Source organism: Stigmatopora argus, chromosome 16, assembly GCF_051989625.1.
Source record: "Stigmatopora argus isolate UIUO_Sarg chromosome 16, RoL_Sarg_1.0, whole genome shotgun sequence".
NCBI lineage: Eukaryota > Metazoa > Chordata > Actinopteri > Syngnathiformes > Syngnathidae > Stigmatopora > Stigmatopora argus.
Genome location: NC_135402.1, coordinates 12,776,253 through 12,800,579, shown reverse-complemented (window position 1 = coordinate 12,800,579; position 24,327 = coordinate 12,776,253). Strand labels below are relative to the sequence as shown.

Sequence of the window (24,327 nt, the reverse complement as noted above, 5' to 3'; positions counted from 1 at the left end):
TCCACCTGGGCTAAATGCTCCCTTTATTAATGTTTGCAAATCCCCTTATTATAAGGTGAGAAGCTCGGTCATCTGGGAGGGGCTTGGAGTAGAGCCCCTGCTCCTCCGGAGGAGCCAGATGAGTTGGCTCGGGCATCTGATCAGGATGCCCCCTGGATGCCTCCCTAGGGAGGAAGACGCCATGGGGCCAGCCTCGGACACGTTGGGGAGACTGTCTCCCGGCTAGCCCAGGAACACCTTGTGGTCCTCCCGGAAGAGCTGGATGAAGTGGCTGGCAAGAGGGAAGTCTGGGCCTCCCTGTAGCTGCTGCCCCAGTGACCCGACTTCGGATAAAGTGGGAGAAGATGAGATGAGAATTACCCTTATTAAGCAATAAAACCCGTACAAATGCAACGTGGCACATATTTTCACACACACGTGTGCGCACACGCACACACACGTACAGCACACGTGAAAGTCTAAAATGTACTACAAAGTGGACGCCTTTCTGACGTCATAGGGAATATCATGCTTCAACACGGATATATTTTGTATGCTTATTATTTATTTTAAGACATTAATAAATAATTTTCATATAATTTTCTCTCAATTTTGTGTGTTTCTCACATCTTCCATACAACATTGGGACACTGACCAATTTTAAAGGGTTTAGTTGGTAGTTGTGTGAGGACCGTGGGACGAATTAGAGAATTTACAAATAAAGTACTGCTCTACTTACGAAATTTTCGAGTTACGAAAAAAAGTTCTGGAACCAATTAATTTCGCAATTAGAGGTATGACTGTATTAAAAAAAATGATTTAGATGAATTGTTTTTTGAAAATTTATTTATTGTTAAAAAAAACACTTATTCATACCCTTGTTGTGTAAGAAGCCTCAGGGTCGTCCTCTAGAACTCGAGACAGTCCAAAATCAGACACTTTGCACACAAGGTTACTGTTGACCAGAATGTTGCGAGCTGCCAAATCCCGGTGGACATATCCCATGTCAGACAAATACCTACATTTATTAGTGAAAAGGGGGTGATTTACTGATTCTTATGCAGTTCTCCGTCATTTTTATACCTCATGCCAGATGCAATGCCACGCAGCATACCAACTAGCTGGATAATGGTGAACTGCCCATCATTTTTCTGGAATAAACACAAGAAAATGAATGTTAGGAAAAGCATATGAAAAGGAACCTTTAGTATTTTTCAGCATGTACAAAGCCAACCCACCAGTTTTGACAAGTAAACTGTATTTTTTCAAAAAATAGGCCACACTGAATTATGAACCACAGTAATTCAAATTATAATATTGGCACCAAATGACATGCAGCTCTCCTGTGTGCAAGAGGTCCGAAGCAGAGAAATAAAGTAATATCTTCTAGTCTGATTATGAAAGTAATTTCCTTGTTGATCCATATGGTTTTAGTCTGCGTTTGGACGTCTTTGTTTGTCCTGACTTCGGTGTGGCGAGGCGCGGGCTCAATTCCCGCTGGTGGCGGTATGATTAGGGGTGCAGATGGTCGTTTGTCTCTCTGTGTGCGCTACAGCTGACTGGTCACCAGTCTAGGGTGTAGTCTGCCTTTCGCCAGAATAACGCTGGGTTAGGCTCCAGCAACCCCCGCAACCCTTTCGAGGATGGGCGGTATGGAAGATGAATGTTTGTCCTTCTCCATCACTAGAATCTACCAATTAATAAGTCAATTCAAAGAGCATCTTCTTACAGCATTGTAAAAAAACGAATCCAGTCCCATCCAGAACCTGGCAGTGTTACTTAAACCATCCTCAGTACAGCAGCCACCCATGTAATTACTTGTTAGGCTTTACTGAACCCTTCCGCCTGTCACGCATCCTGCCTTTGGCACTCAGGACTGTCCTGAAAGCACTTTTCACTGACCTGTCAGATGAAATCCTCATATCAACCCCCCCGCTACAAAAACAAAACTATACTATAAGGGCAGTGCTTGCAAAAAAGCCTCACAACACATCCTAAACTGGGGTGACCCAGCGGGTGAGTGGTTAGCACGTTGGCCTCACAGTTATGGGGTCGAGGGTTCAATCGCAGGTCGGTTATAACTTTGTGGAGTTTGCATGTTCTCCCTAGGTTTATGTGGGTTTTCTCCGGGTACTCCGGCTTCCTCCCACATCCCAAAAATATGCAGGGTAGGCTCGTTAAACACTCTAAATTGCCCCTAGTTATGTGTGTGAGAATGAATGGTTGTCTGTCTCTTTGTGCACTAGGATTGGATGGCCACCATTTAAGGGTGTTGTTTAGATGTGTGTTCATGTACAGTAATACCTTGACATACGAGTGCCCCGGCATATGAGCAATTTGAGATAGGAGTAAAATTTCAAACAAATATTTACCTTGAGATACGAGACAAATTTTGATATATGAGCATACAGCCGACGCGAGAAGCTGCTGTCTTTCTCCCATCAACTCGCTCGTGTAAATGTCTCTACGAGCACTGGGCGGAGCGTTGCATTTTTTCAGTGTTTTTTCCCCCCGTTAGTCAGCATAGAATAGTGTACGTGTGGCGAAGCTTGCTCGCCAATACGAGAGGAGTATACTACTTCCCGTTGGCAAAGTGGTCTTGCGTTATCCTATTGTGAGGACATTTGTGTGCATCATTTTCTGAATATTTTGAAGGCAAGATAAAATCAAACAACCCTTGATAGGTTCCTTTTAAAAACTGCAGCTGAAAGTCAGGGTGGAGGTGGGGTAAATAGAGCCAACCCGGGAGAAGAAAGGTATAACAATTTAAAACTAAATTAGAATTAAGTTTTGTGTAAGGTTAGATTAAACTTATTTTTGAGTGTGTCTGTATCGTAATCCAAGTTCATTTAAATTTGGTTGAATGGCTGAAGTGAAACACCAAGTCTGGCATATGAAGTCCGAGCTTGGCGTCTGTTGGGGTTATTTTGGGTACTATTATAAATGTGCTTGAAATATTAATCATTATATGCTTGACAAACGCTTACTTTAATTTGTTACCGAACAAGCTTGAAGGTCACTCTCCACGGCAGCTGGCTCCGAGCTTGTTGATTATTTGACTTAACACTTCACCCAGTCCTTGTTTCTGAGGACTGTTGACTTGGAGTAAAACCACGACCCTTTACCCAGATGCAAGTTCGCAATGAAGATCTGTGAAGGACTCTTAAAATGCTTTGACTTGGACTCCGGAGCAGATGGCGATAGTCGAATCGACTTCCGAAAAATACTCGCATATTGTTTTAAAATAGTGTTACACGTTTCACCTAATATGGAAATTGTTTTGCTTGCGTGTCAGGAGCAGCCCGTTTTTCCCTCCTGGCGTGCCGTCAGGGCAGAGTGGCTGCGGTCAATCTGCTGATTACTTCCTGTTTTGGTATTTAAACATGAATGAGTCCCAGTAGCATTGTCGGATCGTTCCTGCATGCGTCCTGCATGCTGCTGCATATTCCTGAATAATCCCGTTTTGGTTCCAAGCCTTTGTTGATTTGTAGATCCCTTCTGATTTATTAAAGATGTTGTTTTGAAGCTAATACCTCGTCAAATCCTACTTCCCCACGCCTGGGTCCGAATCCATTCCCGATCATGCCACGACAACGCGGCGCGATCGTAACATTGTGTAAATTCTTACGCAGTTGTTTTTGGTTTCCGACCTTAATTGTTGTTTTGAAGACCTGATATGCAATTGTTGTTGCAGTTGTTTTTTGACCTTAATTGTGTTATTCGGTTAGCTTATGCAATTGTTTTGAATAAGATAACCTTAATTGTTTTGATTTTAATGCAACTAAATGGACAGAAGAGGATGTCTTTCTTTAGAATGATCCGTGGCGAGGACGAGCCAGGATGGATTCTCACTTGCAAGTTAACGCGGAGTAGAGCAGTACTTTACATGTAAATTCTCCAATTCGTTCCACGGTCCTCATACAACTACCAACTAAACCAGAGATGGGCCCGCGGGCCATATCCGGCCCGTTAGGCTTTTTAAGCCGGCCCGCCGACGTTGTCCAAATTATAGAAAAATCAATGACCTCATTCATTTCCCTTTGCCCCTCTCTCTCTGTCTCTCATGATTATAATTTTGAGTGAGCGAATCCGGGCGACGAATTGTCCGTTCGACGAAAAGTCTGCCGGCGAATCCGGCGACGAATTGTCCGTCGACCAAATGTCCGTTCGACGAAACGTCCGGTTGACGAACTGTCCGTCGACCAAACGTCCGTTCGACCAAACGTCCGGGGACGAAGTGTCCGTCGACCAAGTGTCCGTCGACGAAACGTCCGGTCACGATGAGTGAGAGCATGAATGGTTGTCCGTTTCGTGGTGCCCTGCGATTGGCTGACCAGAAGTTTATGGTGTTGTCGCACAGTGCCCATAGGAGGCTGAGATCGGCTGCAGCACCCCAAGCGACCTTTGTGAGGATAAGCAGTATGGAAAATAAATAAAAATACCAATAATATTTAGCCTAATGTTTAAATTACTACCCAATACACTTATCTTTAATATTGCCCTTTGTCACACCAGAAATTCTAGTTTTTCTACCTTAAGAAATGTGTCCAGTGACCCGTTCTCCATGTACTCAGTGATGATCATGACTGGTTTGCCTGAAAAGGTAAGTATAAAACAACAATTATTTAAACATAAAATACATGCTTTTGTGACAAACTATATTGAATTATCAATATTATTCATATATATCTGTGATTAAAAGGGTAATAATAATGATTGTAATTTGGTTCAACACAGCTTTAGGTTATCCTGTTGGTTGCAATGTGCAAATGTGAGAAGATTTCTTTTAAACAAAATGTTTTACATTGGATACGTATAAAAGGAAGCAAATATAAGTGACTTGCAATAATTAGGATTATATTTAATATGACAGAAAATTTTATGAAGTGTGTACATAGGTTTTGGCTTGAATGCCAGTATATTATTGAGCAAAAAAATGCCAACCACAGAAGTGATTGAACTCTCTATTTTTGAGGTCATGTTCTGAATCAACAGTCAACACACTATTATGCGTTTTCAAAAACTGAAGTCAATTCCAAACTATTCATCTAAATCTTGACTTATCAATGTTGTTCTAATATAAATAAAACTGTACATTTCAGTTCTAAGAATACACGTACTTTTGGTGACCACTCCTTCCAGTCGAATGATGTTGGGGTGGTTAAATTGCCCCATAATTGACGCCTCCCACAGGAAATCACGTCTCTGATGCTCTGTATATCCTGCTTTCAATGTCTTGATAGCAACCTGCATCTCCCTTTTCCCCGGCAACCTCAGTGGTCCACTGCATACCTCACCAAACTCCCCTGATGCAAAGCGAATACAATAACTTAGCAACTCACCCTGGCATGTAAACAACTTCTAAAATGATTAAAAAAGATAAAAAATGCTTCCAGTTTTAGGATTTTCTTTTACTTTCAATCACAAAATAAAAATGAATGCCGTCAGTTAAACACGTTCATAATGTACAAAAATTAGCTTGTGACACAGTAATTTTTTAAAACTAATTATGGCCTTTTCCGTAAGTTTGGAATTCAAGATAACGCGGCCCATTCTGGGAGTGAGCCTTATTCTGTTGTTTGGATCCTGATATAATTTAATTTGGAGTGTTTATGGGCAAAATGGGTACATTGGGGCAGAAGGACAAGGGTAAACTCACCTGGGTGCTCTACATGACCATTTATCGTTATTTTTTAGCATGTTTGGATGAAAAACAATGATACGTGATGATACAACATACTTTAGCCGGCCACAGACATAAGGAGGTTAGGGTGAAATCCTGAAACTTAAAGCTTTTTGAGCCCAAAATGTGGTACTCTGGGGCCCATTGTGGCATTAAATGAGCTACAATGCACAGATAAACTATTAATGAAGATGTAGAATGAGAAAACGATCACGATGAATGAAAGAACGTTTTTCCAGCACCACATGCAGCCTTTCTCTAACAGCCCAAAGCTCAGCGTTTTCGGCTTCCAGCAGACAAAGGATCAGAGTGATCGTGCAAAAATGTAACTTTGTCTTTTTAATCCAAAATGTGACACTCTAGGATAGGGGTCTCAAACCAATTCTGCAAAGGGCTGCAGTGAGTCCTGGTCTTTGTTTCAAATGATACAGTGTCGACAGCTTAACATATGAGGGGTCTTCTAAAATAAGTAGCCCATGGCTGCAATGAACTGATTACACTTGCAAAAGGTTCGCTTGTTCGGTTTGAATGAAAACCTGCAACCCCTGCAGCCCTTTGAGAACCGGTTTGAGACCGCTGCTCTAAGATGTTATTGATAGCATTGAAATGCACAGATTAACTGAAGAACTGATCTGGGAGACATCCGTTTTGGTGAATTCAATCATTTGATTTCATTTTCATGTTTTATTTTTTTGTAATTTTATTTCATAAATAATATTAAACTAATGATAACAAACGATATATTTAACCCAATCTGGGCAAATGCATCATATTTGATAATTGCATTTTCAACAATGTGATATTTTTTTCCTCCTGATAACAACGCGGCACCACCAATTTCTTTATATGCAGCGGTGTATGATGACAATAAAGGCTTTTGATTTCATTTGATTTTTGATTTTGACAATGCATAATCATTGTTGCATTTAGAAAACAAATGTGATTAATCGCAAGTTAACTATGGATACATGCTATTAACTCGATTTTTTTTTTTAAATTGCTTGAAAGCACTAATAATAATACAAGCACACTTGCCATTTATCTCATCTCATATGAAATAATTTAACACTCAACACACATTCAATCTCTGTTATTACAATTGCTAACTTCAGTTATGACAAAAAATGAGTTTAAATACAGATGATGTGCAATGATTGTAAATGCGTTGCATGGGCGCAAAGAAAAAAGCATGAGTGTGAGTGAACCAAATTACCCTTGTGGGGTTCCTCAAGGGTCTATTGTCGGACCGGTTTTGACCGCTTTAAAGTGGACAGTGTTCTACAACAAGGGTGCTACGCTAGCACTGATAGTTAAAGGTTCTCTATAGAACATCAAATTAAAATAGCTAATCACATGCCCAGCGCCTGGTAGCGTTGAGTACGTTTAGTTTTCATCTGTCAAGATGATCGTGCACGTTTGAACCATCCGAGAAAGAATATAATTCTAGAGGGGGAGTGTGAGTGTCTCTCTCTCTCTGAGTTTGCAAGAGGTTGGTATAGTAGTTTATCCTTTTAAAATTATCAATACCCATTAGTGTCTTTCTGCAAATCTTTTGCCACCCATTCAAAACTGTAAATTTCCATCTTTAGGATAATATAAAAAGTTGAATGAGAAGAGGAGAAATACAATCCTTTTCACGTTTGTCCTTTGTAATTACGAACATTTCTTTATCCCACTTCTATCACTGTGTTGTTGATATTTTAAGGGGCCGTAGATTACTATGGCAGCCCATCGTAGCAGCATACTGACTGTTCTAATGAGTGAGGGGATTTCCGTCAAATAGGTACGGATATTTATTTGTGTGGCTGCTAATGAAGTATTTTGAACTCCTTATTTTTCTGTATTTTATATAACATTACCATGTTGTTTATTGCATTGTGTGATCCAGGAAATTGCATTTTAATATTAAAGGCATTGTGGTATTGTTCATTGCTAAAATGTAAAACTGACTGACTAATATGCTGGTAGGCATGGGCCAGAAAGCAGTGACGACACTAATCTATACTTAAAACAAAAACTTCAAAAAATCTGACCAAAAGAGTTTCTGCCAATGAATGAGAGATTCGGCAGTCACTTGTTCTCAATTTGTCAAACAGATTTTATGTACTATTTAGAAGAAAATAATCAATTTGACGTTACAGGATCTTTAACAAAATAGCTTACCAGGTAAGATAAGTGTATGATAGGCTAAACGATCTATCAATTTTCATTGAGAATCATCTTGCGTATAACATAAAATTTGTATTAAATGTTATAAAAATATGTACCAACAACCATCACAATATATTGCCTTTAAGCATCTTGAAGTTTTATGTAATCACTGAAATGTACAACTCACCAGCTCCAATAATCCTTTCAATGGAGATGAATGAGACATCAATTTCTTGGGCAAATTCATGCACAGCCTGATTTGGGTCTTCATAGGTGAGGGGGTCAATGTAAGTACGCACTCCAGAGAACTTTACTGCAGACACAATAATATTTTTTATGGCATTATTATACACACATTACACTTGATAATCAATATGTACGTATAGAAAAACTGAAATTAAAGCACACAGGTAAGCCATGCGCATCCGCATAAGCATAAATAGTACATAACAAAACTGGTATGCCACTGAAGATAGTGGGTAAACTAAATGCATGATTCCACTTTAGAAGAGCTGAACCAGTGTTTGGACATCTAAATGTTACAGTGGTGTTTTAATTGGTTGTGTATTTTTAGTTTGCATTCCAGAGCCGCTAGCTAAACCATCTAGGTCAGTGGTTCTTAACCTGGGTATCAATCGAACCCTAGGGGTTTGGTTGTGGCATAGACTGGCCAGTTGGCTTAATAATTGTTTCTTCATGTCGTGCCACGTGGCCAAACTGGCTTTACAATTGTTTGTTAAGATCGTGGAATGTAAGATAGGCTAACTAGCTGGCTTTGCAATTGTTTGCTTGTATTGTGCGATGTGGCAAACTCGGTTTGCAATTGTTTGTTCGCATCGCGCAATGTAAGATAGCCTGCGGCACTTTGTGTGAACTATAAAAATACCGTGTTTGCATACAACTTAGCCCTGCAAATGTCTAACCATATCAGCCTAAAGTTTTGTTTACATAAACGTTGTCCTACATCGCTGTCTTAGAAATATTACCCTGTTTTCCTATATAAAGACTGACCCACTGTTCATTTGGAGAGAGAGTTGCAAGGACAACAGACTGTGAGCGGTTCACAGCTGTTAGAGCTCTCTCCCCATCGTGCAGTCTGGTAATAAACCTATTTCCTATTAAATTGATCTCACTCTTTCTTAACATGTTCCTGAAGTTGTATTTCAGATCTATCAGGTGAGTCGTTATCAGGGAGCCTCTGACGCGGAGGTCAAGACACCGAATCATCATGTCTATACACGATAACATGCCCCGCTTGACTATCACTGGCTGCGGATGATCACGTGACATTGCTTGGCCAATCAGTGCTGCGAGGAATTTATATATCTTCAATTTGAAAAAAGAAAAAAAAAACATTTTATTTTACACTAAAATAGGGTTCGGCCAATGCGCATATGAAACTGGTGTGGTTCGGTAGCTCTAACCAGGTTAAGAACCAGTGATCTAGGTCTTTGTAATGATACTGCAGTGTACAGGAATGATTGCATATTGCCATGATGGTACCAAATGTTAGGTCAAGTTTGATAAAAGCAGATAATGACTATTTTTAAATATATACTAAATATTTTGCAAATTTTGTTTTTAGCTCCCCAGTCAGACAAAATAAAACCATTTGAAATTACTGAAACGTATCTGTCCAAAGTCCTGCTGACAACTGTCAGTTTTGCCTGTATTTAAGACTCACTCCCTGGCCATTCGGTGAGAGTTGCATGACAACAGACCATGAGCGGTTCACGCTGTTTGAGCTCTCCCCATTCTGCAGTTTGATAATAAACTAAATCTCCTTTAAATTGGTCTCACACTTTCTTAACCTGTCTCCGGAAGTTGTTTTTCAGACCTATCAATGAACCATCAAAAAAATCTAGATATTTCGACATCAGAAGCAATATGGCCGCCACAACATCTTAAAATTCTGGTAAGAAAATTGTAATTCATTAAAAAGCATCAGGTTCCTATCAAGACTTATTTCTGTTAGGTTTGGGTTGGTATTATTTCATTGTTTTCTCCCTGTGTTCTTATGTTCGCTTTCCTACTTTTGTTTGACCCTGCTGACTTGCCGGTCCGCTCGCGCAGCTGCGCGTCATTGAGAATTAGTTCCTGTTTTGTCTTTTTAAACCCCACAAATTGTTTGGCCAGTGTCAGTTAGTCCGCTTTGTTTGTACCATGCCACATTGCCTTGCCATGCCATGCCACACTCCCTGTTCCATGTTCTTCGTATCCCCATATCTTCCCGTCAGGTTTGATTTTGTGATTTGATTTCGAAGTCGTTATTTTCTAAAGATCCTGCCTAAGTTATTGATGTTTTTGTTTAAGCTCCATTTCCCTCGACCTTCCCTGCGATTGGGTCCTACTCCATGTTTCCTTGCCACGACGTCGTCGTCAGACGTAACAATTTCTTTTGTCAAATTCAATAATTTGAGATTTTGCATTTACAGAGACAGGCATATTAACTTCCTTATGACATTGACCCTAATAATGTGCTTTTGATTCATGCAGTATCTCAGAAATACCACGTGCGATGATTTTCCTTAAGATTTTCCCTTCAAAGTAAAACATTTGTACTCCCTATTTAAACCATGAATATGGATGTGAAAATTGTGAATCAGGGGGCAGCTTATACCTGAGAAACTGTAAAATTCAACAATATTAAGGCAATTTTAAGGGTGCGGCTTATACGCGGGGTGGCTTATATGTGAGTAAATACGGTATCTCCGGGAGAGTTTTTTGGGAACAGGATGCCTTTCCGGAATTCTTATTCAATGATGAACAGAACATGCGGATCATCATCATCATGTGTGGGAATGCTGCCTACTAGATGCGCAACCGGAAAGCCTGGATCATGAAGGCCTTCACAAACCGTTTCAACCTGAACGGCGAAGCTGTATATCGCTGAAAGGGGGCTCCCCTTCAAGGACTTGGATGAGAACTCCCATTAACCTGTTCATTTTTATTTATATCAAGTGTAGAGTAACTATTTTCACTGTGTCATCACATCTCATCTCATCTTCTGCTTATCCAAAGTCAGGTCGCGGGGGCAGCAGCTTCAGTATCCCAAGGCGTTCCCGGGACAGCCGGGAGACATAGTCTCCTCAGCGTGTCTGAGGTCGGCACCGTGGCTTTCTCCCGGTGCGACGTGCCCGGAACACCTCCGAGAGAGGCGTCCAGGGGGCATTGATCAGATGCCCAAGCCAACTCGTCTGGCTCCTCTCGATCTGGAGGAGCAGCGGCTCTAGTTCGAGCCCATCCCGGATGACCGAGCGTCTCACCTTATCTCTAAGTGAGAGTACGGACATCCTGCGGAGGAAACTCATTTCAGCCGTTTGTATCCGGGATCTCGTTCTTTTGGTCACGAACCAAAGCTCGTGACTATAGATGAGGGTGGGAACATAGATCGACTGGTAAATAGCGAGCCTCGCCTTTTGACCCAGCTCCTTCTTTACCGCGACGGACCAGTGCAGAGTCCGCAACACTGCAGACGCTGCCTCGATCTGCCTGTCGATCTCCCGCTCCATTCTTCCATCACTCGTGAACAAGACCCCAAGATACTGAAACTCCTCCACTTGGGGAAGGACCTGATCCAGAGAGGGCACGCCACCTTTTTCCGACTGAGGATCATGGTCTCAGTTTTGGAGGTGCTGATTCTCATCCCGACCACTTCACATTTGGTTGCGAATCGTTCCAGCGAGAGTTGGAGATCACGAACTGATGAAGCCAACAGAACCACATCATCTGCAAAAAGCAGGGATACAGTCCTGAGGCCACCAAACCGGACCCCCTCAACGCCACAGCTGGACAATAGATATTCTGTCCATGAAAGTGATGAACAGAATCGGTGACATAGTAAAAACATAATATAATACATATATATATATATATATATATATATATATATATATATATATATATATATATATATATATATATATATATATATATATATATATATATATATATACGATATATATATATATATATATACGATATATATATATATATATATATAATACATAAAACATAATAAAAACTTGGCCCGAGGACGCCCTTTCTCAGCTGCAGGACTGTTTTTTCCTGCACCAACTGGGAACTATTCGAACACGACAACCTCCAGGACTACATGGACACTGTACTTTCCTACATCAAAAACTGCACGGACAACGTCACTGTTAATAAACGGATACGGGTATTTCCTAACCAAAAACCCTGGATGACCAAGGAGACACAGGCACTCATCAAATGCCGTAACACCGCCTTCAGATCAGGGGACAAGGTACAATACAGTGCTGCCAGAGCAGAGCTGAAGAGAGGCATTAAAAAGGCCAAGGCAGCATATACAAAGAAAATTGAGGAGCACTTCACAGGAAATAACCCAAAGAAGATGTGGCAGGGAATACGACATATTAACAATTACAATAACAATAATGTCTGTTAACGCAGATGCCTCACTAGCGGGGGAACTGAACCATTTCTTTGCCCGCTTTGAGAATGACAAATCAGACCCAGTCTCAACACCCCCACCACCAACCTGCAGCAATACACTGAAGATTCAGGAACAGTAAGTGAGACCGGTCTGTGAACACCAGGAAGGCTGCTGGCCCAGACGGAGTACCTGGGAAGCTGCTCAAAGCCTGTGCTAAACAGCTGGCTGGAGTTTTCACAAACATTTTCAATTGTTCCCTGCAACAATCCATCATTCCATCCTGCCTGAAATCTGCCACCATTATCCCTGTCCCCCAAAAGCCAACCATTGACAGCCTGTATGATTATAGGCCTGTTGCACTCACGCCTGTGATCATGAAGTGCTTTGAAAACTTGGTCGCCCGCCATATCAGGAATACAATCCCTCCTTCAGTTGACTCTCACCAGTTTGCTTATAAAGCAAACAGGTCCACTGAGGATGCTATCGCCATTGCTCTACACACAGTACTGAGCCACCGGGAATTACATGAGGATGCTTTTCATTGACTATAGCTCAGCCTTCAACACTATAATACCGGACATTCTGACTAACAAACTCTCCCACCTTGGACTATCCTCTTCCATCTGCTGCTGGATAAAGAACTTCTTAACCAACCGACCACAAACTGTTAGACTTGGTCCCCACCTCTCTTCCTCCATTACACTGAGCACTGGCTCCCCTCAAGGCTGTGTACTGAGTCCTCTTCTGTACTCCCTGTACACATACGACTGTACACCAACCCACCAGTCTAACCCCATCATCAAATTTGCCGATGACACCACTGTGGTTGGACTCATCTCAGGAGGGGATGAGTAGGCCTACAGAGATGAGGTCAACAAACTGTCTTCGTGGTGCTCGGTGAACAATCTCACACTGAAGACCACGAAAACTAAAGAAATAGTCCTGGACTTTCGCAAACACAGCACAGATCTGGCCCCACTCCTCATAAATGGAGTATGTGTAGACAGACACCATGGCAGTAGTGAAGAAGGCCCAGAAACGACTCAATTTCCTCAGGGTACTCAGGAGGAACAACTTGAACACTAAGCTTCTGGTAACCTTCTATAGAGCCACTGTGGAGAGCATCCTGGCATACTGCGTCACAGTGTGGTACGCTGGAAGCACGGCAGCAGAGAAAAAGGCCATGCAGAAAGTGATTAACACTGCCCAGAAGATCGTCGGCTGCTCTCTGCCCTCACTAGAAGACATTGCCAGCCCTCGATACCTCAGCAGAGCCAGGAACATCATCGGGGACCCATACCACCCTGGTCACAATCTGTTCCAGCTGGTGCCCTCTGGCAGACGCTATAGGTCTCACAAAGTACGGACAAATAGGCTTAAGGACAGTTTTTTTCCCACATCCATCAGGACTCTAAATTCATGGCACATGGATCATGGCACCCATCAGCTGCCTCCGGAGTCCCATGAGCCAAAAGGGCCCGGTAGGACTCCTTTATCAGTCTGACAACATCCCTTCTAGGATTTCCGCCACCACAGGCACCGACCACCTTGCGGGAGAAGCTCAAGTCTACGGCTCAGAAATTGAAGCACGGAACATCGTCCACTCGGACTCAATGTCCCCCGCCTTTTCCCGGACATGAGAGAAGCTCTGTTGGAGGTGGGAATTGAAACTCCTTCTGACAGGGGACTCCGCCAGGGTTTTCTCGCAGACCCTCACGAAACATTTGGGTTTCCTGGGCCAGACTGGCATCTGCCCCCTCTATCGGAGCCAACTCACCACCAGGTGGTGATCGGTTGACAGCCCTGCCCCTCTTTACCCGAGAGTCCAAGACATGCGGCCGCAGGTCCGATGACATGACCACAAAGTCAATCATCAAACTGCAGCCTAGGGTGTCCTGTTGTGTCAGTTCCCGTCCCCCCACCCGAAGATGGAGGTTTCCTACCCTCTCGTCCACCGGGGTAAACCCCAACATACAGGCACCGAGCCGGGTGGCAACAAGTATGCCCACACCTGCTCGGCGCCTCTCACCTTGGGCAACTCCAGAGTCGAAGAGTGGTACCGGAACCCAAGCTGTGCGTAGAGGTGAGCCCTATGTTGAGCCGGAATTTCTCAACCTCACACACTAGCTCAGGCTCTTTCCCAACCAGATAGGTGACATTCCACATCCCAAGAGCCAGTTTCTGCAGCCGGGGATCGGACCGCCAAGGATCCCTCCTTTGGCTGCTACCCAACTGTCGGCGCACCCGGCCTCTTTGGCTCCTCTCACAGGTGGTGAGCCCATGTGAGGGGAACGCATGTCGCCTCTGCGGGCTGTGCCCGGCAGGGCCCCATAGATGTAGGCCCGGCCACCAGGCGCCCGACATCGCACCTCCCCTCCGGGCCTGGCTCCCATGTGGGGTGACCCGCATCCGGGCGAAGGACGACGTCGTCCAATAATGTTAGGAGGTGTTCTGAGCCTTTCTTCGTCTGGTCACTCACCTCAGACCAGTTTGCCATGGGTGACTCTACCAGGGGCTCAAGGCCCCAGACAACATAGCTCCAAGGATCACTGGGACACACAAACCCCAACACCATGATAAGGTAATGACTCGTCAGTGGGGTATTTTCACTGTCACTAGAGTATTTAAAGTATTTACATTTTTTATTCATTCATTCAATTTCTGAACCGCTTTATCCTCATTTGGGTCGCGGGGGTGCTGGAGCCTCTGCCAGCTGACTCCGGGACGTACATTATATTTAGATATTAATAAATTAAAGTCTTTTCATATGCCTATAACTGTAATATTTAATAAATACACATCTTGATAATTGTACTTGTGTTGTGCCGTTTTCTGTTTAGTCACGAAAACGTATTATGATAGAAATAATAGGAGTGAATTATTGTTAAGAGCTCATCGGAATCTAAGTGTGGTGCCGATAGCCTCGGCTAATATATACAACCTGTCACACCTGCTAGCAAAGGCTTTCCTTTGATGTTGAACAGCTTCAATTTGGTCGCCCTTTGTTGATAATCAGACGCGTCTGACCTGTCCTCCCTCCAATCTCTGTGCCGATGCCCCCGGGAGGTTGGCTACTTGAATAAGGTACATCGCAGGATGTTGGCTACTTGAAAAGTGGAGCTTGAAGCAAAAAACGGTGACCATCCCTGGTTTAAACTATTATGTTTTGCAGCAGAAAGAGCAACACCTCGATGCCGCTGGACATGCGGAGCTGGACAAAAGTGCCGGGAGAAGACGCGACGCTTCAGACCAATCATTCCATCTATTATGTGGAAAGTGCGATCCCTCCCCGATAAGATGGAAGAGCTGTCGACGCTTACCAGGCCGTAAACGAGGTATCAGGAGTGTTGTACAGACGCTCCCCTACTTACGAACGCAATTGGTTCCGAGCGATTGTTCATAAGTTGAATTTGTTTGTAAGTTGATTCAGTGCTATATTATGTATTATAATTTATGTTTAAGGCCGATATAAGTATATTGAAGGTTTATATAAGTGCATTTGTATGTTTAAGGCTTGTATAAGTAACACGCATTGGTTTGTACTGAAAAAAAAACATTTAATAAAATGGAGAGAATATGTACAGTACTGTAGAGAGAGAGAGAGATTTATGTATTAGAAACTGGCCAAAAGAAGTGACCTAATGACGATTGCAGTTTTCTTCTTTTTTTCATCATAAATGATGCGGTAGCACTGTATGGCATCATTCAATTGATTTGCAAACTTTGTGCAACGTTCAATATTTGGGTCCTGCTGCTCGATCTTTCTGTTTATAAATGGTACTGACGGTCGAACGATTCAATGCCCGTGAAACGCTCACCACTCTCACGCGCATCAAGCTTCGTTATTATTGCCACTCGTTTCAAATGAAATGGCTTGCCTCTTCCTTGCAACTCCCTCAATAGAAGCCTTTAGCTTTTTACCAACCATATTCAATATTGGATGCATGAGATATTTAATGATACAAATGAAAAAGGTTCTTTGCACACTGGAGATACATTCACGCACTTCCGCATTGCAACGAAGAAGAAGGTAGATGCTGGGTGAGCTGAGCTCTCACAGCGCCAGGCGTCGGTATTAGCGGCGGAAAGAAGTACTACTCCGAAAAAGGCGCGAAATACAAAATTGGACTTGCGAACATTTTTGGACTTAAACGCAATTTGCAGACATGTTCGTATGTACCGTTGTTCGTAAGTTGAATGTTCGTAAGTAGGGGAGCGTCTGTACTCTGTTATTGTTGATTCTTCAGCTCCAGACTACTGAGGGACTGTGCGGATAAGCTTGGTAGAGTGACTCTGCATATTTTCAACCTCCGTCTCAGTCTGCAGAAGTTGCCCCCACCTTATGGAAGACTTCCTGTGTGTGGTTCCAGTTTTATCTAACTCTACAATGTCCTTTTCTTGTGTCTGTCGTCTTTCTTGCTACTGCAACCAAGATGGCAGCCGGTAGCGATTGCTCCGTCCGCTCTTGCTCGTTTTGTGTTTTTGCTGCTTTTCTATCTTTTTTAATTGCATTTTAAAATTTCTTAATGCTTTCCCATATACTTTGCTTTGTACTTTGTACTTTGTACTTTTTGCTTTGTTGCTTTGCAACCTTTGCGACTCCACCACACCCGTCGCGTGGCTTGGTTTCTTTGTGCTAGTCCTAGGCGTCTTTGGAGCCGTTCAGCCGTGCCTCCACTGTCATGCAGCTGTAAGCAGTGGACGATTGTGCCGGGAGAAGAGGCAACACTCTAGACCGAGCATTCCATTATTGTTACGGGAGCGTGAGATCTTTCCCCGGTCAGATGGAGGAGCTGTCGGTGCTTGCTGGGCTGCAACGGGAAAGTTGTGGGCTTGTGTGCTTTGAAGCCCCCCACCGGCCTCTCCGCTGCTGTTGATCAGGTGTTAGGACATCTTAGGAGGATCTAGGCAAGGAAGATGATCACCTCCAGACTACTGAGGGACTGTGCGGATCATCTTGAAAGAGTGATTCTGCATATTTAACCTAAGCCTCAGTCTACAGAAGGTCCCCACCTTGTGGAATTTCTGTGTGTGGCTCCAGTTTTTTACCTAGGTCTACAATGTCTTCTGTGTCTGTCTTGCTACTGCAACCAAGGAAATGTCCCGAATATGGGATGAAATAAAGTTTAATCTAATCTAATCCAATCCAATCTAATCTAATATATTCTAATCTTTTCTAATATATTCTAATTTATTCTAATCTAATCAATGCATGGCAGGTTCACTGTAGAATTCTGTGTATTTCTATAATGACACTATTTTCTATTAAGAGCAGCAACACTGCATGTTGTTGCTTCTTACGAGTCGAGATAGAAGTTTCGGTGATGCCTAATTGTAACAGATGGCATGCAAAACACAATGTAGAAATGTTGCCACATACTATAGGAAGCTGTAAAGAGGGCTGTGTTTGGAATGGGACAGTATGGCAACAATGAAAAGCCCTCAGGATCTTTGACTGTACTGTTTGGCAGGCACACATGCTCAGGCCTTAGGGGTAGACTAACCAATAATAACGTGGTGGTCACTGTTTGAAATCTGCTCTACAAACACAAATTCAACACAAACACACCAACTGAATTGAAGCCAAATTAAACCAATTCATTTTTCATCATATTTTTCTTTGTACTATTACAAAGCGTGCTGTGGACTTACTGTGACCATTATGGAAATGCATTTTTTCCTCTTCGGCATCTTGCTTTGCTTTGCTGTAGCCACACCGGCTAAGAAAGAGAAGAAATTATTAGGAAAGCGTCGTATTGTAGACTATAGTAGTCTGAAACTTAGTTTTTAATTCATAGTTCCTCGAATTTACCATGCATTGGAACGAAAGGGTGCATTGCATTGTGATTCATACAGTCAGGAAAAGGGCACCATGGCAGGTTTGTTTTAACCAACAGTGGACTATTCATACATGAGCTTCCATTTCAAATATTTTTCAACATTAAAATTTGATACAAATAGATTGAAATGTTTTTTTAAACTATATATTTTGTTTAAGTTATTGTGAGGCCTGTGTTGATAATTTCAATATTGGTGGTGGGCGGACCTTCGGCTTATCCCCTCAGATGTCGCCACGGAAAACCTGTAGAATCGCCTGTAAGATACTAATATTAAATAAAATAAAGATTGTACAATAATTAACGGAGCTCGTATGTTGATTCACTTGTATCTCAAATAGACCTTTCCAATAGAAATGAGCTAAATACAAATTAATTCATTCCAACCCTCTGAAAAAACACCAAAACAAGATATTACAATGGAAAAACTTATTTTTATTGGTTCTAATTCAACATCTACTAACAAAACAAATAATTATCTAGTGGTTGTACTAAAATGATAAGACATTATTTAGTAAGACGCGGAGTGCATGGAGGGGAGAGAGAGTGGATATATATATATATATATATATATATATATATATATATATATATATATACACACAGTGAGTGGGGCAAATAAGTATTTAGTCAACCACCAGTTGTGCAAGTTCTCCTACTTGAAAAGATTAGATAGGTCTGTAATTGTCAACATGGGTAAACGTCAACCATGAGAGAAAAAACCTAGAAAATCACATTGTTTGATTTTTAAAGAATTTATTTCCAAATTAGAGTGGAAAATAAGTATTTGGTCACCTACAAACAAGCAAGATTTCTGGCTGTCAAAGAGGTCTAACTTCTTCTAACGAGGTCTCCACTCGTTACCTGTATTAATAGCATCTGTTTTAACTCATTATCGGTATAAAAGACACCTGTCCACAACCTCTGTCTCTCACACTCCAAACTCCACTATGGCCAAGACCAAAGAGCAGTTGAAGGACACTAGAGACAAAATTGTGAGACCTGCACCAGGCTGGGAAGACTGAATCTGCAATAGTTAAAACGCTTGGTGTAAAGAAATCAACGGTAGGAGCAATGTTCCCTCAAATTTTTTGTTTGTCTCCATATGATTTGCTGTGCACAGAGAAGGCAAGACTAGATCGCAATTGCGCACGCGCGCAGCTTAGAGGGAACATTGGGTTAGAGCAATTATTAGAAAATGGAAGACATACAAGACCTCTGATAATCTCCCTCGATCTGGGGCTCCATGCAAGATGTCACCCCGTGGCATCAAAATGATAACAAAATTATATATATATATATATATCATTTTGTTATCATTTTATATATATATATATATATATATATATATATATATATATATATATATATATATATATATATATATATATAAATATATTTATATATATATTCATATATTTTTTTATATATATTTTTATATATATATATATATCATTTTGATGCCACGGAGTGACATCTTGCATATATATATATATATATACACACACATGTGTATATATATATATCTATATATGTATGTATATATACATGTATTTGTATATATATATATATATATATATATATATATATATATATATATATGTGTATATATATCTATATGTCGTTCATTATCCTACAGTCGCCAGGATTTAATCACTATCGGAAGGATATGCGATACTTCCGATTTCACAACAAACTCTCCGGGATCTCCGTGGATAGCCAGCCCACTCAAAGCACGTCGAAGGCGGCGAAGGGACAGAAAACAGAAGCGTGGATGCCGGGCTGGCCTTGCTGCTAAGCTGAAACAACAACCACACCGAGCACCGCTTCCTAGTATCTTTTTGACCAACGCCCGATCCATCACCCACAAAATGGATGAATTGGAACTTCGAATTGCTACCAACAGCTTTGTTAGGAACTGTAATATTATTCTCATCACAGAAACGTGGCTACACCCGCATATCCCCGACGCTGCGGTATCGCGAGCTAGCCGAACGCTTTTTCGGAACGACCGTTCAAAAGAATTAACAGGCAAAAGCAAAGGAGAAGGACTGTGCATGTTTATACATAATGAATGGTGTTGTGACAGTAGGATCATTGACACTCACTGTTCCCCGGATTTACAGTTATTGGCAATACGGTGTAGGCCCTATTATTTACCGAGAAAGCTAACGGTCGTCATAGTAACGGCTATCTATATACCTCCGAATGCTAACGTTAACACGGCACTTAACCTCCTGCTAACGGCTGTAAACAAACAACAGCTTGACCACCCCGATGGAGTTTTTATTGTCGCTGGTGATTTCAACAAGGCGTGTTTAAAGACTGTTTTACCTAAGTTTATATAGCCTCTTCCCTCCCTCACCTAGCTGGATCAGATCACCTCTGCCTATCTCTCACCCCCGCTTACACTCCACTCCGGAGGCAAACAACGCCACAAATAAAGATAATAAAAACTTGGCCCGAGGACGCACTTTCTCAGCTGCAGGACTTTTTTTCCCGCACCAACTGGGAACTTTTTGTACACGACAACCTCCAGGACTACACAGACTCTGTACTTTCTTACATAAAAAACTGCATTGACAACGTCACTATAAATAAACGAATACGGGTTTTTCCTAACCAAAAACCCTGGATGACCAATGAGACACAGGCACTCATCAAATGCCGTAACACCGCCTTTAGATCAGGGGACAAGACAAAATATAGAGCTGCCAGAGCTGAGCTGAAAAGAGGCATTAAAAAGGCCAAGGCAGCATATACTAAGAAAATTGAGGAGCACTTCACAAAAAAATAACCCAAAGAAGATGTGGCAAGGAATACGACATATTACCAACTACAATAACAATAATATGTCTGTTAACGCAGATGCCTCACTAGAGGAGGAATTGAACCGTTTCTTTGCCCGCTTCGAGACTGACAAATCAGACCCAGTCTCAACACCCCCACCACCACCCTGCAGCAATACACTGACGTTCCGGGAACAGGAAGTGAGACTGGTAATGCGGTCTGTGAACACCAGGAAGGCTGCTGGCCCAGACAGAGTACCTGGGAAGGTGCTCAAAGCCTGTCCTGACCAGCTGGCTGGAGTCTTCACAAAAACTTTCAATTGTTCCCTGCAACAATCCATCATTCCATCCTGTCTGAAATCTGCCACCATTATCCCTGTCCCCAAAAAGCCAACCATTGACAGCATGAATGATTATAGGCCTGTTGCACTCACGCCTGTGATCATGAAGTGCTTTGAAAAGTTGGTAGCCCACCATATCAGGAATACAATCCCTCCCTCAATTGACCCTCACAAGTTTGCTTATAGAGCAAACAGATCCACTGAGGATGCTATTGCCATTGCTCTTCATACAGCACTGAGCCACCTGGAACACCATGGGAACTACGTGAGGATGCTCTTCATTGACTATAGCTCAGCCTTCAACACCATAAAACCGGACATTCTGACTGACAAACTCTCCCACCTTGGACTATCCTCTTCAGTCTGCTGCTGGATAAAGAACTTCTTGACCAACCGACCACAGTTTGTTAGACTTGGTCCCCACCTCTCTTCCTCCATTACACTAGGCACTGGCTCCCCTCAAGGCTGTGTACTGAGTCCTCTTCTGTACTCCCTGTACACATACGACTGTACACCCACCCACCAGTCTAACACCATCATCAAATTCGCTGACGACACCACTGTGGTCGGACTCATCTCAGGAGGGGATGAGTTGGCCTACAGCAGGGGTGGCCAACTCCGGTCCTCGAGAGCCGCTATCCGGTGTGTTTTCCATATCTCCCTCCTCTAGCACACCTGAATCAAATGACCAACTCATAAGCAAGCCGTCCAGAAGATTGATACCGATCCTGATTATTTGATTCAGGTGTGTTGGTGGAGGGAGACATGGAAAACAGACCGGATAGCGGCTCTCGAGGACCGGAGTTGGCCACCCCTGGCCTACAGAGATGAGGTCAACAAACTGTCTTCGTGGCGCGCGGTGAACAATCTCACACTGAACACCACGAAAACTAAATAAATAATCCTGGACTTTCGCAAACACGGCACAGATCTGGCCCCACTCCTCATAAATGGAGTATGTGTAGACAGGGTCCAGTCCTTTAAATTCCTGGGGGTCCACGTCACGGATAAGCTCTCCTGGTCTACAAACATCACGGCAGTAGTGAAGAAGGCTCAGAAACGACTCCATTTCCTCAGGGTACTTAGGAAGAACAACTTGGGCACCAAGCTTCTGATAACCTTCTATAGAACCACTGTAGAGAGCATCCTGGCGTACTGCATCACAGTGTGGTACGCTGGAAGCACGGCGGCAGACAAAAAGGCCATGCAGAAAGTGATTAACACTGCCCAGAGGATTGTCGGCTGCTCTCTGCCCTCACTGGAAGACATTGCCAGCCCTCATTACCTCAGCAGAGCCAGAGACAGGGGACCCTTAACACCCTGGTCACAATCTGTTCCAGCTGCTGCCCTCTGGCAGACGCTATAGGTCCCACAAAGCACGGACGAATAGGCTTAAGGACAGTTTTTTCCCCACATCCATCAGAACTCTAAATTTGCGGTAACATAACACATATTCCCTTCTGAGGTAATCTGAAAAGATGCTTGGGTGGTGATCTGCCTCCTACTAGCTGACTGAAGGTAAGTGAAAGACAGTGAGAGGTAAGCGACCTGTATCCATAACAGCAGAATGCCAAATTACAAGTCCGTAACTATCACTTATTTAGGTCTTTTGCCGAGTAAACGCATCTTATGGAGAAGCACCACCAATTTCGTCACACGCAGTTTCTGGGTGTGATGACAAGTAGGCTTTTTTGTTGTTGATAATGACGACAGGGCCTATGTCCGATTATTATTATTATATATACATACATATGTATATATATATATCTATATATGTATGTATATATACATATATATGTATATATATCTATACATATATGTATGTGTGTATATATATATATATATTTCTACAACTCAGATTTTTCTCTGATAGAGTGATTGGAACAGATACTTTTTTGTCACAAAAAACATTCATGAAGTTTGGTTCTTTTATGACTTTATTATGGGTGAACAGAAAAAAGTGATCATATCTGCTGGGTCAAAAATATACATACAGCAGCGCTAATATTTGGTAACATGTCCCTTGGCCATTTTCACTTCAATTAGGCGCTTTTGGTAGTCATCCACAAGCTTCTGGTTGAATCTTTGACCACTCCTCTTGACAGAATTGGTGCAGTTCAGTTAAATTTGATGGCTTTCTGACAGGGACTCGTTTCTTCAGCATTGTCCACAAGTTCTCAATGGGGTTTGAGTCAGGACTTTGGGAAGGCCATTCGAAAACCTTAATTCTAGCCTGATTTAGCCATTCCATTACCACTTTTGATGTGTGTTTGGGGTCATTGTCCTGTTGGAATACCCAACTGCGCCCAAGACCCAATCTTTTGGCTGATGACTTCAGGTTATAATATAAGAATCGGACATAGGCTTTGTCATCATCATTGACTCGACAAAAGCCTAATTGTCATCATATCCAACTGCATATGACGAAATTGGCAAGTGCTTCTCAATTAAGGTGGGTTTTCCCGGCAAAAGACCCAAATAAGTGATAATTTCGGACTCGTAATTTGGCATTCTGCCGTGATGGATACATTGCATCACCCCCCGAGCGGATCACTTACCTCTCACTGTCTTTCACTTACCTTCAGTCAGCCAGTAGGAGGCAGATCACCGCCCAACGTCTTTTCATGTTACCTCACCCCGCAGTTATTACACAGAAGTGTCGTGTACCGCAGGTTTAGAGTCCTGATGGATGTGGGAAACAAACTGTCCTTAAGTCAATTTGTCCATACTTTGTGAGACCTATAACGTCTGCCAGAGGGCAGCAGCTGGAACAGGTTGTGACCAGGGTGGTATGGGTCCCCGACAATGTTCCTGGCTCTGCTGAGGTAACGAGGGCTGGCAATGTCTTCCAGTGAGGGCAGAGAGCAGCCGACGATCTTCTAAGCAGTGTTAATTACTTTTTGACGGTAGGCATGGTGTACTTGGGGTTAAAGGCCTCACCTTTTCTCCTCCAAACATATTGCTGGGCATTGTGGCCAAACAGCTCGATTTTTGTTTCATCTGACCACAGAACTTTCCTCCAGAAGGTCTTATCTTTGTCCATGTGATCAGCAGCAAACTTCAGTTGAGCCTTAAGTGCCGCTTTTGGAGCAAGGGCTTCCTTCTTGGACGGCAGCCTCTCAGTCCATGG

General features: G+C 42.6%; 1 protein-coding gene across 4 annotated transcripts in view; it reads right to left on the bottom strand.

The window, feature by feature from the left end:
- The window catches only part of LOC144091218 (ephrin type-A receptor 5-like), a 111,592-nt gene that overhangs the window by 15,975 nt on the left and 71,290 nt on the right, over positions 1 to 24,327 (bottom strand). For all 4 annotated transcript variants that reach the window (XM_077623383.1, XM_077623381.1, XM_077623382.1 and 1 more), the window contains 6 exons: positions 17,883 to 17,950; positions 8,001 to 8,126; positions 5,100 to 5,285; positions 4,513 to 4,574; positions 1,063 to 1,130; positions 856 to 997 (listed from right to left, as the gene is read on the bottom strand). In XM_077623383.1, coding sequence (XP_077479509.1) covers positions 856 to 997; positions 1,063 to 1,130; positions 4,513 to 4,574; positions 5,100 to 5,285; positions 8,001 to 8,126; positions 17,883 to 17,950 — 652 coding nt within the window. The remainder of the gene's footprint in view (positions 1 to 855; positions 998 to 1,062; positions 1,131 to 4,512; positions 4,575 to 5,099; positions 5,286 to 8,000; positions 8,127 to 17,882; positions 17,951 to 24,327) is intronic.